This window comes from Schistocerca piceifrons, chromosome 2 (assembly GCF_021461385.2).
Source record: "Schistocerca piceifrons isolate TAMUIC-IGC-003096 chromosome 2, iqSchPice1.1, whole genome shotgun sequence".
In the NCBI taxonomy this organism is placed as follows: domain Eukaryota; kingdom Metazoa; phylum Arthropoda; class Insecta; order Orthoptera; family Acrididae; genus Schistocerca; species Schistocerca piceifrons.
The window spans coordinates 847,817,180-847,837,356 of NC_060139.1; the positions used below are offsets into that span (position 1 = coordinate 847,817,180).

Consider the following 20,177-nt stretch of genomic DNA (forward strand, 5'->3'; position numbering starts at 1 on the left):
AAATATATACATTCCTTGTTAATAGTGTGATCCTTCTTACAGCGACGTGCTGGACCAAGTGATAGTGTCAGCTGGCATGACCAACGTCAGGGACTTCGATGACCCGAACCTTCAGACCCAGGCAGCGGAGGCGGCATTCATCCACGACGGCTTCGACAACGATAAGCTCACATACGACATCGGAATCCTTAGAGTGAGTGGTGCTACAGCTCTTGCCATCTGTCTTTCGAGTCTGCAGTATACTGTATGTATCTGATAGCGAAGGCGTTCCCACATGTAAGGTAACAGTTTCTTCTCAAGAAAACGTCCCTAGTTGGCGTTGAAAACTAGTTAAAGAATTTTAAATTCTGTTTGTAACCTGTTGACTGGAAGTTTGTAAAATTGTAATTAACTACGGTTACTGAGCACAGCCATGTTCAAAATACAAAGGCGTTAGCGGTATTCTCTACGGTGGTCGGTCGGCACTCGCGACGTTTGGGTAATGAACTTACGGTACAGCGCTGAGGAACGAGTTTTGAAATAATTATGCGTATGCGTGGTTTTTTGATAACTGTAACATTTCGGAAATGTGTGGTGAATTAATCCACGCTGGGAAGGTGTGACGCAGGGATCTGGTTTACACAAAAATTCAGTATCGAGACGATAAATGTCAGTAAATTAATTCGCTGTTACATCTGACGAACCTTGGGTACACCGAGCTGCACCGCTCAGCCTGTCAACGTAGAGTTCAACGCTGTATGAATGTCGCTTGTGGATGCTCAGTGTTAGTTTACCATTTGAGGACCTTCGAGTTACAGATGCAGTGTGTATGTCACAAAGCCTGAATACTTTGTTACTTGATCACATTTATGGAAGAGTACTATCGCGGCTTTTGCATTTGAGTCTCCTACAATTGTATTTACTTTAATTGGAAACTGAAGAACCTTACTGTGTTGTATGTATGGCTCCTGATTATATACAACATCTATCTCGCAGTTTTCTACTAATTTACCTATATCAGTCATTACTCTAGCACAGTGCATAGCATTTATTTTTAATATTGAGATGTATCAATGCTGTCTAGTAACATTTATTTAATCGTATGGCTAGAGCCTCCCGTTGAGCAGACCGTTCGCCGGCTGCCAGTCTTTCAATTTGACGCCACTTCGGCGACCTGCAGTCGATGAGGATGATAGAATGATGAGGAGGATAGCATAATACCCAGTCCCTGGGCGGAGAAAATTCCTCGACCCAGCCGGGAATCGAACCCGGGCCCAGAGGATTGACAATCCGTCACGCTGACCATTCAGCTCCCGGGGACGGACTGTCTAGTAACAGATAACATTTCAACAAAAGTTGAAAGAAATCGAAATAGATCAGAAGATGCGCTTGTACAAGGTCTTTATAAGTTTGTTCCAGGTCACCTGCTTCAGGAGGTCACAGAGTTCTGATACGTTCGTTGGTATGCTGTTGACTTTGAATTGAGTTTGATCAGTCTCTTCAGGAGTCGGAAAGACCACTTAACCAACCTTTGGGTGTATCACGCGAGTAATGTAGGACAGGGCCATTTGAAGTGTGTTGAGGTCCTCTATTCTATTCAGACGAAGATTATTTTCACGAATTTTATACATGTTTTTTAGTTCCTGTTGCATTTCTACAGCTGATGGAATGCCCTTTGAGGGCAATTTCATACCCTCGACAGACTGCTGATTGTCAAGTGCAACAGCTTCCGGTGATCCCACTGCGTTAATGTCGAGGCCACTGGAAAAGACTTGGTGAGGCGAGAGAGCATCCAAAAGGGGAAGCTGCATCTGTCTTTCATCCTTCTTTGCTTCAGTACTGATTTCATCACGTTGTGCGTGGTTTCCACAGAAAGGAGTGGTCGCTTAACAAATGGCACCCCACACCTATGATGTACAGCAGGGTCGGCCACGGCATGTCAAACTACACGCAAGCCTTATGTGTGGGCTGCTGGCAGGACGAGGTTCGACTCGTCTCGTCTTTGCTCAGTACGTCTCGGAAGTACTCGCTACAGCGTGACATTTCACTTAGCAATGCGGCGCAACATTTTTCGATCAGCAAGAATTTCTTCAGACAGAACCGTGGTGTCTGCGCTGTTTCCCTTCGCTATCTATTCGTGGCATAAATGAAGTCCACAAGTCCACAAAGAGGCACTGTAGCGATCTATAATCACAAACTTTTAAAAGTGAATGAGAATGACAGAATAAAAGGATAGCAATTCGCAGTACCTGTCATGTGATACACAGAAACATAATAGATGGGCACAGAATATTTGCTATGAAAAGACGTTACAACACCTTGCCCAAAGAATTTAAAGATTTAATTGATGACGAAGGAGCAAACAATCGATGGGACTTACTGTTCTGTACTTCAAGAAGCACTTCGTGCTAAATTTTAGACATGGAGCGCTTGATGACATTTGTGATATGAATAACAAATTTTCTGAGGTCGTACGCATTATTCCACTGTCAGTGGCAACAGCTTTCGATGGAACCGAAAGACGAGTATGGACATCTTCCATATTACTGCAAAGTACATTGGTTAAGGTAAGGAGCATGCCTGGAACGATTTTGCGATACAAAACCCGTTATTGTTAAATTTGTGAAGGAAAAAGATCAGGAACGAAAATTTGAACATCCAAAATGGATTTCAGATCTCATTATTTTAAGTGGACTTGACTCCACACTGTCTACAGTGAGACACTGTAAGGAGGGAAATGGCTTATTCTTGATTAGATGACGGTGTATTTAAAAAGAAAATGGCATTGTGGAACGGACCAGTTCTGACCAGTTCTGACAAAATACCGTCCATTCTCCTAAGCTCATTGGTGTTAAGGAAAACGTTACATTTGAAGAATTTATTGTGCCTTCGAAAGAAATACAAGATAGCTTTCTATGCATTTCGAGGAAACTGCCAGTCTCACACCTGTTCTCGAGCTGTTTTCAAGACCGTTTGTCATTTCAGTTTGAAGTGGCCCTGTGCATGTGCATATGTGACATATTGATCAGCAGTGTAATTACTGTTTAAACGACAAATTCTTATACGTTAAAACTGTTCTGGAGATTTATGTTGTTTTTTTAGGGAAGAGTCTCCTAGTCCCCATAATGACGATGTAAATAAATATTTTGAACTTCGGTGCACTACAGCAACGGTTACAGAACAGCAGATATAAAAGACAGACAACGAGTTGCAATAAATGGTGGTTTTCAAATAATCTTGACCACGGAAACAACTTCCCATTAGCAATTCATTCAGTAAAAACTGTCTCCACGTGACATGTATCGGCAACGATCTGTATGCCCATTTGTAAAAATTAAGGCCCTTAGAATCAAGGGCTTGTCACATCAGTCGACATGTGGCTACTAACATGGTCTGTTATTTTAAGTGATTGGTTTTACTGATGTGATAAGCCCTTAATTCTAGGGGCCTTAACTTTTACACGTGTACATACAGACCGTTGCCGATACGTGTTATGTAGAGATAGCTTTTACTGAATGAATTGGTAATGTGAACTTTGTTTGCCCTTCTGAAGAAGATGGGCTTAAGTCCATCGAAACCATGGTCATGGTTAATTGCAACTGGTTGGCTAACTTTTATACATTATGTGATCAAAAGTATCCGGACACCTGCCTGAAAACGACTTACAAGTTCGTGGCGCCCTTCATAGGTAATGCTGGAATTCAATATGGTCTTGGCCCACCCTTAGCCTTGATGACAGCTTCCACTCTCGCAGGCATACGTTCAATCAGGTGCTGAAGGTTTCTTGGGGCATCGCATCCCATTCTTCACGGAGTGCTGCACTGAGGAGAGGTATTGATGTCGGTCGGTGAGGCCTGGCACGAAATCGGCGTTCTAAAACATCCCAGAGATTTACTATAGGATTCAGGGTAGGACTCTGTGCAGGCCAGTCCATTACGGAAGTGTTACTGTCGTGTAACCACTCCGCCGCAGGTCGTGCATTATGAACAGGTGCTCGATCATGTTGAAAGATGCAATCGTCATCCCTAAATTGCTCTTCAACAATGGGAAGCAAGAGGTGCTTAAAACATCAATGTAGGCCTGTGCTGTGACAGTACCATGCAAAATAACAAGGGGTGCAAGCCTCCTACATGAAAAACACGACCACACCATAACATCACCGCCTCCGAATTTTACTGTTGGCACTACACACGCTGGCAGATGACATTCACCGAGCATTCGCCATACCCACACCCTGCCATCGAATCGCCACATTGTGTGCCATGATTCGTCACTCCACACAACGTTTTTCCACTGTTCAATCGTCCAATGTTTACGCTCCTTACACCAAGCGAGGCGTCGTTTGGCATTTACCGGCGTAATGTGCGGCCTATGAGCAGCCGCTCGACCATGAAATCCAAGTTCTCTCTCCTCCCGCCTAATTGTCATAGTACTTGCAGAGGATCCTGATGCAGTTTGGAATTCCTATGTGGTGGTCTGGATAGATGTCTGCCTATTACACATTACGACCCTCTTCAACTGTCGACAGTCTCTGTCAGTCTATAGACGAGGTCGGCCTGTACGCTTTTGTGTTGTACGTGTCCCTTCGCGTTTCCACTTCACTATCACGTCGGAAACAGTGGACGTAGGGATGTTTAAGAGTGTGGAAATCTCGCGTACAGACGTATGACACAAGTGACACTCAATAACCTGACCAGGTTCGAAGTCCGTGAGTTCCGCGGAGCTATTCTTTGGGACATTGTCTCCGTACGCGGAATCAGATGACTAGTGACTACTGAGGTCGCCGATATGGAGCAACTGGCAGTAGGTGGCAGCACAATGCATCTAATATGAAAAACGTATGTTTTGGGGGGTGTCCGGATACTTTTGATCACATAGTGTACCTGCTGACGATGAAAATGAGATGAAATATGTCGGTCAACATGCGTGTGGGAGAGACCTTTTATCAATTATGAAACCTAGTAAGTCACGGTTGCCAACCAAAGCGAGAAAATCTGTAAAATTGTCTGTGTCTGTCCTTATGCCGACGTTTGCACTAGATAATAACTGTATCATGTCTTCAGTGTGCCAAAAACAAATAATATTGAAAATTTGTTTTGCTTATGATCTATGCTGTTGAGAAGTGATAAATCACGTCGTATGCACTGCGACGGCATTACCATTTATATGTGGCTCTTTCGCAGTTTCCCCCTCTTCCTTCTTCACGCTCACAGCGTGGCATGACGTTGGGGGAGCATGCAGCTAGGCGAGAAACCTGTGGCACGAGAGCGAGACCACTGCTCGTTTGTCGAATTCTTGGCCGTATGTGATTTACAGTGTCTCTCTCAAGCACCTCGCCGTCGTCCTGAAAATAACAGTCACGCAGTTCCTTCTTCCGTGAGGAACTGAGAGAAATGCAAATAACTAAGGGCCATGTCCAATACATTTGCAGAACAGGCCAGAATATCAGATCCTAAAGCAGTTTGCACGTATCGTCTGCTGTAAAGCAAGTGTGACACGGTCTTGTGCAGAAGACATGCCCCAAAATGTTTGCTTGATAGCTTTCCGCAATCACATCATGATAGCCTCATTATATTTCAGTGTCATTGTCTGGGCTTTATACAAATAATCTGTTAACAGCACATCGTGGAAATCGAATTATACACTCATACTGACGTTGCTCGATGATGGCCGCATCTCCGCTTTTTTCGACAACAGCCTTCAGATTTCTACTGCTTGCTCCACTAACTGGCTTTGCTGAGAGATAGGCTGTCAGATTTTGGTTTATCTTTCGGGCTACCGTACTCGAAACGGCTTCACCAAGTAACGACAGAGCTATTCTTTGGGACATTGTCTCCGTACGCGGAATCAGATTATCGCGATTTTACTAGATGTCGATGAATGGAAACATGACGCTAATCACCAACCGCGGTTTCATTGTCTGTAGAGTGTGTGTTGTCTTGAAGTTCGTTCAGTACCATAATTCTACGAGTGCAGGCGAAGGAAACTGAAGAAATGTGGAAATTTAAGCAAATATAAGAAATTTTGGGAGTAGTTGCATTCTTGCTATGATAATTTTTTTATACAGTGAACCAATCAAGTTAGTACATACCATCATTCGTTCCACACCTGCGAATTCTCTTCCTTGTTGCGAACTTGGGAGCACATTGGACAAATGGCTCGCGAACAATACACGAACGGTTGCTCCACAATGTGGAACGTGTGTTATTACGAATTTCTTGGCCGCTTCTAGTATACAGTGAACGATTCCAAAACATTAGTTGATATGTCTGCCTAGTAGTGAGATTAGCAGACGATTTATCTGCAATCTCCGATGACAGGCGTCTCGCATCGAGAATTTTGCATAGGTGTCTCGCAGTAACTTCGAGTGCATTGCCACTTGGTTTCCATTTTTGCATCTAGGATGGCCAACAATATTTATCTGACGAGCAAGAAGACTATCTAAGAAATGGTGAAAACGGATAATGTTGTGAATGCAGCTGCTATAGATACCTTTAACTAGACAATTTAATATTCAATGTGTTTGTAAAACACCACTTGTGCATTCCTACTGCTTATGCAGTACCTGTGGACCTCGAAGCCCATATTTCGTCTGCACACGGTTATGGCTCTAAATGCATAGTTTCAGCTGTTTGTCGCTTCTTCTTTGATCGGTGTATGTATCTAACACACATCCATTCGTGAGAAAGGGATGACTGTTGGTTGCGTTTAGTTTAGTGCATAATTTCTGTTTTATATTCGAAGTTGTAAAACTGATTGGCTGCTTCAACTGAATCTGCTCGTAACTGAACGTGAACGTATTATGTCGAGCAGGTGGCGGGGAGCTTCAACCTGGACGGGACTTACGTGGCAGCAGCCACGCTGCAGAACAGCACGCCTCCTGCGGGAACCATCTGCACCATCACCGGCTGGGGGTACGTTGAACAGGTGAGACTCTCGACAATGAATTTTGACTCTCCAGTGTAGTGTGCGCTGATTTGAAACTTCTCAGCAATTTAAAACTGTGTGCCGAACCGGGACTCGAATCTTGGAACTTTGCTTTTTTCGTGCAATTGCACTACCGACTGTGCTATCCAAGAACGACTCAGGACCCACCCTCATAGCTTTACTTCCACCAGTTGCTCATCTCCTACCCTCCAAATTTCACACAAGTTCTTCTCCACCAAAACTCACACTTGGAAGCTTTAGAAGGTGGGAGTTGTGGTACTGGGCTAAGTAAATCTCAGATGTGGAGGGGGAGTCGTGAATCATGTTTGGAAAGCTCAGTCAGTAGAGCACTTGACCACGAATGGCAAAGGTTCTGGTTCGAGTCTGGGTCCAGCAGACAGTGTTAATCTGCCAGATTTTCAGGTGAAATTCTGTGTAATACTAAACCAGTGAGTTCTGTTACGAGTGTAGGCCACTCTGAAATGAAGTAGGTAAGGTGCTAGCTGCACACTGTAGTAGGAAACTCCCTGGCAGAGCTAAATTTACGCCTAAGTTTCGTAAGTCATCTCACGGTGTGTGGCAGATGAAACTTCTATTACCATCCCCCACCCCCTCTCCCGCTCCTTCCTTTTCCTAGTCTAATCGCACACTGCACTCCTTTAATTTTCTTCTCTCGGTCATTTCGCGAGGTAGAAGTGGGGGAAAGTAATATGTTGTGGGAAAACTCTTTGAAAGCCAGCAGGAAAAAATACCAGTAAACTTCTCTGTGAAACAGAATGCTTCCCATGTAGTGTCTACCATTGTAGTCTGGTGAGCATCTCTGTAACGCTCTTGGGCTTGCTAATCGAACCCGTGACGAAACGAGCCGTTGTTCGTAGGATATCCAGTACCTTTTCTATTAACCATACCAGCTAAGGGGCTCAGAGTGACACGCGAAGAATCTGTCGACCACGTGCTTCGTAAGCTCTTCCTTCGTGGATGAATTAATTTTTTTTAAGATTCTTCCGGTGAATCTCAGCCTGACATCTGGCTTTCCTACCACCAGTTTTATTTGCTCGTTCCACTTTAGATCCCCCCCAATAGTTACTCCTAGGGCTTTAAGGGTTATTACTGCATCCGATGTTTCATCGCCAGTTGTGTAACCATAAAGCAGTCGATGTCCATACCTGTTTGCGCGCTGTATATTACGTATATTTACATCCACGCCCAGCCGCTAGTTTTGCACCAATCGTTCATTTCAAGGGCTCCCTGCATCATTTCGCGGAGTTTCCGAAGTTATCCACAAGATCAGGGGTAGTCGACCTTTATTTACTTACTCCCCACTTTTATATCTGTGGAAGTAGTAAAAATTTTTGATCGCCCACTGTTCTCTCAACCATGATGATTTTTAAGGTAGATAAGTGACTATATTTTACAAAGCAGAGTTACAGCAAGTTAAAACATATAAGAATAATTACTTACCAAATACTTTATGTCAAAATTTTATGAAAAACCAATGAAAACGTTCTTAGAATGCCTATCGCAAACGGTCCACCAAGTAAGCTGGAAATCCCACTAGTGGGCGGTAGGGACCATGTTGACTACCATGCCACTAGATTATTTATATACAGGGTGTTACAAAAAGGTACGGCCAAACTTTCAGGAAACATTCCTCACACACAAAGAAAGAAAATATGTTATGTGGACATGTGTCCGGAAACGCTTACTTTCCATGTTAGAGCTCATTTTATTACTTCTCTTCAAATCACATTATATCATGGAATGGAAACACACAGCAACAGAACGTACCGGCGTGACTTCAAACACTTTGTTACAGGAAATGTTCCAAATGTCCTCCGTTAGCGAGGATACATGCATCCACCCTCCGTCGCATGGAATCCCTGATCCGCTGATGCAGCCCTGGAGAATGGCGTATTGTATCACAGCCATCCACAATACGAGCACGAAGAGTCTCTAAATTTGGTACCGGGGTTGCGTAGAAAAGAGCTTTCAAATGCCCCCCTAAATGAAAGTCAAGAGGGTTGAGGTCAGGAGAGCGTAGAGGCCATGGAATTGGTCCGCCTCTACCAATCCATCGGTCACCGAATCTGTTGTTGGGAAGCGTACGAACACTTCGACTGAAATGTGCAGGAACTCCATCGTGCATGAACCACATGTTGTGTCGTACTTGTAAAGGACATGTTGCAGCAGCACAGGTAGAGTATCCCGTATGAAATCATGATAACGTGCTCCATTGAGCGTAGGTGGAAGAACATGGGGCCCAATCAAGACATCACCAACAATGCCTGCCCAAACGTTCACAGAAAATCTGTGTTGATGACGTGATTGCACAATTGCGTGCGGATTCTCGTCAGCCCACACATGTTGATTGTGAAAATTTTCAATTTGATTACGTTGGAGGACATACTGACGAAACTAAAATGAGCTCTAACATGGAAATTAAGCGTTTCCGGACACATGTCCACATAACATCTTTTCTTTATTTCTGTGTGAGGAATGTTTGCTGAAAGTTTGGCCGTACCTGTTTGTAACACCCTGTATATTGTTAACCTTATGGACACCGAGCGAGGTGGCGCAGTGGTTAGCACACTGGACTCGCATTCGGGAGGACGACGGTTCAATCCCGTCTCCGGCCATCCTGATTTAGGTTTTCCGTGATTTCCCTAAATCGCTTCAGGCATATGCCGGGATGGTTCCTTTGAAAGGGCACGGCCGATTTCCTTCCCCATCCTTCCCTAACCCGAGCTTGCGCCCCGTCTCTAATGACCTCGTTGTCGACGGGACGTTAAAACACTAATATCCTCCTCCTTATCCTCCTTATGGACACTATAACACTCCCCTAGGGTATCGTCAGGAGTGCTCCAGGGCAGCGTAATGGAACTGCTATTATCTTCTATATAAGACTAAATGATCAGGCGGACAGGGTGAGCAGCAATCTGCGGTTGTTTGTTGATGATTCTGTGGTGTACGGAAAGGTGTCGAAGATGAGTGACTATAGAACGGTACAAGATGACTTAAGCTAAATTTCTAGTTGGCGTGATGAATGGTGGCTGGCTAGAAATGTAAGAAAAAGTATGTTAATGCGGATAAGTAGGAAAAACAAACTCATAATGTACGGACATAGCAGTAGTAGTGTACTGTTTGCAACAGTCACGTGGCTTAACTATCTGAGCAAAACGTTGCAGAGCGATATGTAATGGAATGAGAAGAGTTCCTAGATAACAGAACGCAGCATGTCATTCCCAATGGAGAGAAGTCTTCCGAAGTGAGAGTGATTTCAGGTGTACCACAGGGGAGTGTCATAGGACCGTTGCTATTCACAATATACATAAATGGCCTTGTGGATGACATCGGAAGTTCACTGAGGCTTTTTGCAGATGATGCTGTGGTGTATCGAGAGGTTGTAACAATGGAAAATTGTACTGAAATGCAGGAGGATCTGCAGCGAATTGACGCATGGTGCAGGGAATGGCAATTGAATCTCAATGTAGACAAGTGTAATGTGCTGCGAATACATAGAAAGATAGATCCCTTATCATTTAGCTACAAAATAGCAGGTCAGCAACTGGAAGCAGTTAATTCCATAAATTATCTGGGAGTACGCATTAGGAGTGATATAAAATGGAATGATCATATAAAGTTGATCGTCGGTAAAGCAGATGCCAGATTGTGATTCATTGGAAGAATCCTAAGGAAATGCAATCCGAAAACAAAGGAAGTAGGTTACAGTACGCTTGCTCGCCAACTGCTTGAATACTGCTCACCAGTGTGGGATCCGTACCAGATAGGGTTGATAGAAGAGAAAGAGAAGATCCAACGGAGAGCAGCGCGCTTCGTTACAGGATCATTTAGTAATCGCGAAAGCGTTACGGAGATGATAGATAAACTCCAGTGGAAGACTTTGCAGGAGAGACGCTCAGTAGCTCGGTACGGGCTTTTGTTAAAATTTCGAGAACATACCTTCGCCGAAGAGTCAAGCAGATATTTGCTCCCTCCTACGTATATCTCGCGAAGAGACCATGAGGATAAAATCAGAGATATTAGAGCCCACACAGAAGCATACCGACAATCCTTCTTTCCACGAGCAGTACGAGACTGGAATAGAAGGGAGAACCGATAGAGATACTCATGGTACCCCCCGCCACACACCGTCAAGTGGCTTGCGGAGTATGGATGTAGATGTAGATGTAGATGTAGATGTAGCATGTGATGATTGTCGTAGCAAAGGCGGATCTGACTCCGGTTTATTGGGAGGATTTTGGGAAAACTGGATCATCTGTGAAGGAGACCGCATATACGACGCTAGTGCGACTTATTCTTGATTAATGCTCGACTGTTTAGGTTCCATACCAGGTCGGATTAAAGGAAGACATCGAAGCAATTCATAGGTGAGCTGCTAGATTTGCTACTGGTATGTTCTAACAACACACAAATGTTACGAAGTTGCTTCGGACACTCAAATGGGAATCCCTGGAGGGCAGACGAGAAAATTTAATGAACCAGCATTTCCAGCTGACTGCAAAACGATTCTACAGCCGCCAACATATACGCCACGTATGGACCACGAAGACAAGATATGAGGAATTAGGGCTCATATTGAGGCATACAGACAGCCGTTTGTCCCTCACTCTACCTGCGAATGCAACAGGAAAGGAAACGACTAGTGACAACGTGCCGTATGGTGGCTTGCAAAGTATGTATGTAGATGCAGATGTACTTCAGGATAACTTGTTACGTGTGCCATATCCGTCCATTTAAGAACGATATGTTGAGTTCTGTCTACAAGTAAGTTCTAAATCCAGTCACAGGACCGGCCAGCTACTCTGTAAGTCTGAACTGTAGTGAGAAACTGTATGGAATGCTTTTCGGAGCTCAAGGGCCACCACATCAATCTGGGTGACGTTGTATACAACGCTCTGGATCACACAGACGGATAGAGCGAGCTGTTTCACATCATCCCTGCATGTGAAATGAATGTTGGTTTGCATAGAGGAGCTCAAAAAAGTACCTAACACGCAAGTATAAAACATTTTCCATAACTTTGCAACACACTGACGCCAGCGTAATAGGTCTATAACTATTATATTTGCCCGATGAACCTCTTTAAAACGGGAATAGCGGGGTTTCCTTTTTTTATTTTTTTTAACACACATCTACATCTACATTTATACTTCGCAAACCACCCAACGGTGTGTGGCGGAGGGCACTTAACTTGCCACTGTCATTACCTCCCTTTCCTGTTCCAGTCGCGTATCGTTCGCGGGAAGAACGACTGCCAGAAAGCCTCCGTGCACGCTCGAATCTTTTTAATTTTACATTCGTGATCTCCTCGGGAGGAATAAGTAGGGAGAAGCAATATATTCGATACCTCATCCAGAAACGTGCCCTCTCGAAACCTGGACAGCCAGCTACACCGCGATGCAGAGCGCCTCTCTTGCAGAGTCTGCCACTTGAGTTTGCTAAACATCTCCGTAACGCTATCACGCTCACTAAATAACCCTGTGACGAAACGCGCCGTTCTTCTTTGGATCTTCTCTATCTCCTCTGTCAACCCGACCTGGTACGGATCCCGCACTGATGAGCAATAATCAAGTATAGGTCGAACGAGTGTTTTGTAAGCCGCCTCCTTTGTTGATGGACTACATTTTCTAAAGACTTTCCCAATGAATCTCAACCTGGCACCCACCTTACCATCAATTAATTTTATATGATCATTCCACTTCAAATCGTTCCGCACGCATACTCCCAGATATTTTACAGAAGTAACTGCTACCAGTGTTTGTTCCGCTATCATATAATCATACAATCCTTCTTTCTATGTATTCGCAATACATTACATTTGTCTATGTTAAAGGTATCTTGGTATCCTTCATGGCCTCGGCGATAAACAATTTGTTGTTGCTAGAAAGGGAGCAAGTTCGTTCACACTTTCACATAATCTTATCAGGATCTCGTCACGCGATTATGTCTTTACTCTGTTGAATAATTTTAGTCTACGATCGCTTACTTACTGTCATTTCGGAGCTCGTGCCATGACTTTTCCTGTTGCTATCTAGTACGCTCTCTCGTTATGTAAAAGGGGTCGCAAGCTTCCTCGCTAAACTAACCCCTGTAGTCTTGAGATAAATTTAACTCACGTTTTACTCCCCAGGCCCCGGTGTACAAAATAAATTACAGCGGTCAGAGAAACAGTACAACAATTGGCTGTTTCGTTGGAGAATAAGCTTATCCCCTATGATAAATTCCATTAAACGTTTCATTCTTGTAATTCTAAAAGACTGTCTTTCTTTCACGTTCTTTAACCTTTATTTCCTTTCCCACACTTTTTGTTTTGTGTTGATATTATTATAATATAAAACTGATGCTACACGCTCACTTCTTGACGTTACTTTCTATGTAAAAGTGTGTGCAAGTCCAGTCTAAAAGGTAAGACATCTCGGTGGATGTAACTGAGTTTTATACACGCCTCACCTGGTGAGACTACGTAAATACCATTGCAAGTAAGCATTCATTGTGCGAAAGTAGCTGCAACAGTCTGAAAGAATTGTCGAGGGGAGTCGCAGTGCGCTCGTACTGAGATATACTACTGTGGGCGGAGGAAGTTCTTTGCCTAAATGACTTCAGACGTGGAGTACCCTGTGTGTGTGTCCCCAATGATCTGGTCCGGAACACGTGACGAGCCTGTATCACATTCTCATTCCGACGCACAGTGGAATATTTGCACCGAAATCCTGGCCAAAATCAAAGTCTAAAGCGCACCAGTTCGCTTTTAATTTAATGATAAGTGTTATATCCCTAAAGTAAAAGATTTCGTTTTCCATTTTCAGTGGCAGAAAACAGAAACAAAAGTAAGGCTGTAAAACTTTAACTTTTATCTCTCGAAGGCAGTGGCTCAATAATACTTCTGTATAACGCCAAGGCCAATTTCAGACATGTAAGAATTAACTGTTATATTTTTTTTAGAAAAGAGTACACATGTATATTTGTATCCTTTAGTATTCCGTAAATAAAATAAACTGCCCGTGAAGCACAATTCGGATTCATCATTGACGAAAATATAACTTAAAAGGGTAATTTTATAGCAGACAAACATGACAAACAAAGAGATATAACTTGAACGTAACAATATTAAGGAATTAGCAACTTACTAAATTTCACACTCATTAAGGAACGCAGAAATATTCGTAACAAATCAACCGTCTGTAGCAGCAACATTAACGAAGACAACATTAACGTAATGGCAACTCACAATCAGAGCGAAAGGTTTCGCCTTGTGTCCGCCAGGTGGCAGCACTTATGACTATTTCGCCCAATTTCATCTTTGTACAATAATTTCAGCATCATCTCCCTTCTTCTTAGTATTATTATGCAATCTTTGATGTTGTTTCTCTTCTGCTTATGTTAAAGACTTCCTTTTCCTTTGGAAAGAACATTAAACGTGAAATAATAAAGTTTTACAGATTCACATTCACATGAGTCATACAGTTTACATATTTATTTATAAGGTCATTTGCAATCGGAACACACATGAATTTTTCAATAAGTTAAACAAAAGCTGTATGTTATTTTAAAAATCTTTTTATTTAAGTATGGGAAATTTGGAGAATTTTTTATCTTTGAAACCGGCTCTCAGTACTGTAACAATCGCGACTACACTTTAGAATAGGACCAATAAACCCCAACACATTCAAAACTGCTGAAGAAAATGACAAACGAAAACACTGTTCAGTTAAACTCATCAGTGTCGTTGGTGTGTTATAAATTCGAGTAATTAGGTTGGTTCAAGTTTAAATACAAGCTGTTAAAATCCCTTGATATCTAGATCTGCTGCATATTAAAAAAATTCTTTTAGAAAAGCCACAAAAAATTAGAATCACGCCAATACCTTAATCAAGAAAAATGTTCCCTGGGAGAAAATCCTCATTTCAACTGTTCCTAGGGACTAACAGATATGCCACAGGCCCCAAAACGCAGGTATGAACCTACCAGTTGGTCAATTACTATACAATATACTTGCTACACTCTTTGGGCAAACTAATTTTTGCAATTTTGGCGACGATTTCGGTACAAGTACTCCACTGTGTGCCACCCTGCACAATTTCCGACGAGATCATGGCCTGTAATTTCACAGAACAATTCCATTCGTCGAGGCAGTGAGACTGTCATCTCTCCAGATCGACAGCCACCATCAACGCACTCACGTGCGTATTTATTTTCGAGATGCACTGGATGTGTGATTATCAAATACCGTTTGTTTTGTGTTTCAGGACGGATATTATGTGCTGCCTGCGATCCTACAAGCCGTAGATCTGCCACTGATTTTGTCAGACGAGTGCGCCGAGTTGTACGCCAATTACGACGACCCTGACGCCGAAGTACGAGCGGACAACATCTGTGCTGGACTGGAGGAAGGAGGAAAGGACTCCTGTAACGTGAGTAGCCGAACAGAACAATGTGACAAGTGTTTCTGACTGGGTCAACAACGTGCTGTTTCTCGCATACAAACGAACCCATTGTGACTCTGGTTTCAGGGATGCGTAACAATCGGCGCTGACGAATGGGACAATCAGGAGCTCTTGCTCAGAATCACGATAGTTTAAGGCTCGTTAGTACAATGCGTCCGCAACGGTGAGTTCCGCGTGTCTTGTCTTGAGGGGCGCGTAAGGTTGGCAGTACATTCATGCCACTGTATGAGGGGGTAGACAAGAAAACCGGAATAACACTGCCGTGGTTGGCGCTTGCGTACTACGCATTTCTGCCGATAGGCACGTACAGAGACATTCATTGCCAGTTCAGTGCCGCCTGTGTTGTCGACCTGGCTTGTTCTGTTCATCTGCAATGATTGTTTTTGCTTGCGCAGTTTTGTTCGTGTTTCGTTTTTTATGAAGCCAAGTTTCAGTGAACGAAGTTTAGCTGTAAAATTTTGTGTTCTACTCGGTAAAAATGTTGAAACTGTTTTAATGTTGAAAAGAGCTTACCAAGATGACGCTATGGAGAAAACCAAAAGAACCATGCCATTTTTAGCCAAAAACTGTCACTGTATGGCCCCCACAGGACTACTGAATAATCTCAAAAAACATGTCCTGACACCACTAATGTTTAATATCGCAGATCAAGCTTGAATTGCGTTCCTGGTGGTTTCCAAAACTCTATCGATGTAGGTTATTTTCATACTCACTACACAGAGGCCAGATGAACCTAAAGTAAAGTGTACTTTGTGGTGATCGATTTCAAAGGGTCGTCTGGTGATCCAGGAAATCCTTCCCTCGCTACTCATATAGCATATAGGGATAGTAAGTATATGAAAAGGAAGGTTTAAATCTTCCGTCCGGTCGACACAGGAATACAATGATGTGGTAAGTGAGAAGCATAATTATACGACACTTTAACAAGTTCTTGAACTATGTTCCTTAATTCCACCTACTTTTCTATTACCCCAACGATTACCACATCTGCAACCTATTCGCAACGTCTTTTACTGAAGTGACACGTGTAACATAATCCTGCAGGTTTCAGGAAGGCATCTATTCCGAAGACTTTTGTACTAGCAGAATGCGAATTAGTGTGATACTTGAAGTTACTATAACAACGAAACACGTTGCGTTAACAGCTACTAAACGGAAAAATTTTACAATTATACTGATTAATTTGTGAGTAGTTATCGAGAATGTTATTATTTTTTATCTTAAATTTAGCAGAGCTGTTCAAATGGTTCAAATGGCTCTGAGCACTATGGGACTTAACAGCTATAGTCATCAGTCCCCTAAAACTTAGAACTACCTAAACCTAACCTAAGGACATCACACACATCAATGCCCGAGGCAGGATTCGAACCTGCGACCGTAGCAGTCGCGCGGTTCCGGACTGCGCGCCTAGAACCGCGAGACCACCGCGGCCGGCAGCAGAGCTGTAAATGTTACATGAAAATAATATGGTCGTTAGCTCCTGTATGAACAAAAGTTATGGAACTGTTTATGTTGAGTGGAAACATGAATGTGAATACTGAAACAGCTGTAAGCAATAACAATCAATGCATGCACGAGAGCTCGGTTGAGAACGCCGTACATGACAAAATATTTTAATTTCTCTAAGACTGAACAGTTTGTAATAATTCAAAACAGAAAGTCATTCATTAACTTGACACGTAACGCAACAACGAAAGAGAAACGTTACTTTACTTCAGTTTTCAATGACCACTTTTTTTTTCAATAAACAGAACACATTATCAGAAACGTGATACATGAACAATGAATACGTCCCGATCAGCAGTAATTGAAACTGACTGTACCAAAAATACGAAAGCTAAGAATCACGCTATAATGTGATATATAAAATTATAGGAACAAAAGCCTAATGTTGCTAGGGATGATTTGGATCTTATGCTTTTCAATTTTTCCATATGTTATCCTTCAGTGTTAAAAGTCGCTTCACATTACATATACTATTTGTAGTATCGTTCCCAGAACCGATCGCGGTCCTCTGGTTTGGAGCCGAGTAGAAGGCTTAAACCAGAGGCTCAGACAATTCTGCGGAGATCTGGGGTGCAAATTTCTCGACCTCCGCTATCGGGTGGAGAAATGTAGGGTCCCCCTGAACAGGTCAGGCGTGCACTACACGCAGGAAGCGGCTACAAGGGTAGCGGAGTACGTGTGGAGTGCACATGTGGGTTTTTTAGGTTAGAGAATTCCCTCCCTAGGCCCGACAAGACGCCTCCTGAGGCGTGGCAAGGTAGGAGTAGGCAAAATGCAACAGGGAATAACAATATTAATGTGCTAAAAGCAAACTGCAGGAGCGTCTATAGAAAGGTCCCAGAACTGCTCTCATTAATAAACGGTCGCAATGCCCATATAGTACTAGGGACAGAAAGTTGGCTGAAACCAGACGTAAACAGTAATGAAATCCTGAACTCAGATTGGAATGTATACCGCAGAGACAGTGAAGGGGGAGGCGTGTTTATAGCGATAAGAAGTACAATAGTATCGAAGGAAATTGACGGAGATCCGAAATGCGAAATAATTTGGGTGAAGGTCGCGGTTAAAGCAGGCTCAGACATGGAAATTGGATATCTCTATAGGCCCCCTGGCTCAGCAGCTGTTGTGGCTGAGCACCTGAAGGATAATATTTCGAGTAGATTTCCCCACCATGTTATAGTTCTGGGTGGAGATTTTAATTTACCGGATATAGACTGGGAGACTCAAACGTTCATAACGGGTGGCAAGGACAAAGAATCCAGTGAAATTTTTTTAAGTGCTTTATCTGAAAACTACCTTGAGCAATTAAACAGACAACCGACTCGTGGCGATAACATGTTAGACCTTCTGGTGACAAACAGACCCGAACTATTTGAACCAGTTAACGCAGAACAGGGAATCAGCGATCATAAAGCGGCTACTGCATCGATGATTTCAGCCGTAAATAGAAATATTAAAAAAGCAGATTACAGAGTACCTTACGGCTCAACACAAAAGTTTTGTCCCAAGTACAGATAGTGTTGAGGATCAGTGGACAAAGTTCAAAACCATCGTACAATATGCATTAGATGAGTATGTGCCAAGCAAGATCGTAAGAGATGGAAAAGAGCCACCGTGGTACAGCAACCGAGTTAGAAAACTGCTGCGGAAGCAAAGGGAACTTCACAGCAGACATAAACATAGCCAAAGCCTTGCAGACAAACGAAAATCACGCGAAGCGAAATGTAGTGTGATGAGAGCTACGCGAGAGGCGTTCAATGAATTCGAAAGTAAAGTTCTATGTACTGACTTGGCAGAAAATCCTAAGAAATTTTGGTCTTATGTCAAAGCGGTAGGTGGATCAAAACAAAATGTCCAGACACACTGTGACCAAAATGGTACTGAAACAGAGGATGACAGACTAAAGGCCGAAATACTAAATGTATTTTTCCAAAGCTGTTTCACAGAGGAAGACTGCACTGTAGTTCCTTCTCTAGATTGTCGAACAGATGACAAAATGGTAGATATCGAAATAGACGACAAAGGGATAGAGAAACAATTAATATCGCTCAAAAGAGGAAAGGCCGCTGGACATGATGGGATACCAGTTCGATTTTACACAGAGTACACGAAGGAACTTGCCCCTCCTCTTGCAGCGGTGTACCGTAGGTCTCTAGAAGAGCGTAGCGTTCCAAGGGATTGGAAAAGTGCACAGGTCATCCCCGTTTTCAAGAAGGGACGTCGAATAGATGTGCAGAACTATAGACCTATATCTCTAACGTCGATCAGTTGTAGAATTTTGGAACACGTATTATGTTCGAGTATAATGACTTTTCTGAAGACTAGAAATATACTCTGTAGGAATCAGCATGGGTTTCGAAAATGACGGTCGTGTCAAACCCAGCTCGCGCTATTCGTCCACGAAACTCAGAGGGCCGTAGACACGGGTTCACGGGTAGATGCCGTGTTTCTTGACTTCCGCAAGGCGTTCGATACAGTTCCCCACAGTCGTTTAATGAACAAAGTAAGAGCATATGGACTATCAGACCAATTGTGTGATTGGATAGAAGAGTTCCTAGATAACAGAACGCAGCATGTCATTCTCAATAGAGAGAAGTCTTCCGAAGTAAGAGTGATTTCAGGAGTGCCGCAGGGGAGTGTCATAGGACCGTTGCTATTCACGATATACATAAATGACCTTGTGGATGACATCGGAAGTTACTGAGGCTTTTTGCAGATGATGCTGTGGTGTATCGAGAGGTTGTAACAATGGAAAATTGTACTGAAATGCAGGAGGATCTGCAGCGAATTGACGCGTGGTGCAGGGAATGGCAATTGAATCTCAATGTAGACAAGTGTAATGTACTGCGAATACGTAGAAAGATAGATCCCTTTTCATTTAGCTACAAAATAGCAGGTCAGCAACTGGAGGCAGTTAATTCCATAAATTATCTGGGAGTACGCATTAGGAGTGATTTAAAATTGAATGGTCATATAAAGTTGATCGTTGGTAAAGCAGATGCCAGACTGAGATTCATTGGAAAAATTCTAAGGAAATGCAATCCGAAAACAAAGGAAGCAGGTTACAGTACGCTTGTTCGCCCACTGCTTGAATACTGCTCAGCAGTGTGGGATCCGTACCAGATAGGGTCGATAGAAGAGATAGAGAAGATCCAACGGAAAGCAGCGCGCTTCGTTACAGGATCATTTAGTAATCGCGAATGCGTTACGGATATGATAGACAAACTACAGTGGAAGACTCTGCAGGAGAGACGCTCAGTAGCTCGGTAAGGGCTTTTGCTAAAGTTTCGAGAGCATACC

General features: G+C 43.1%; 1 protein-coding gene across 1 annotated transcript in view; it reads left to right on the top strand.

Annotated features, from left to right (window-relative positions):
- LOC124775926 (trypsin-like) overlaps positions 1–20,177 on the top strand; it is a 43,584-nt gene that overhangs the window by 13,735 nt on the left and 9,672 nt on the right. The window contains exons 4-7 of the mRNA XM_047250771.1: positions 43–200; positions 232–281; positions 6,793–6,906; positions 15,174–15,338. Of these exons, the coding sequence (XP_047106727.1) occupies positions 43–200; positions 232–281; positions 6,793–6,906; positions 15,174–15,338 (487 nt within the window). The remainder of the gene's footprint in view (positions 1–42; positions 201–231; positions 282–6,792; positions 6,907–15,173; positions 15,339–20,177) is intronic.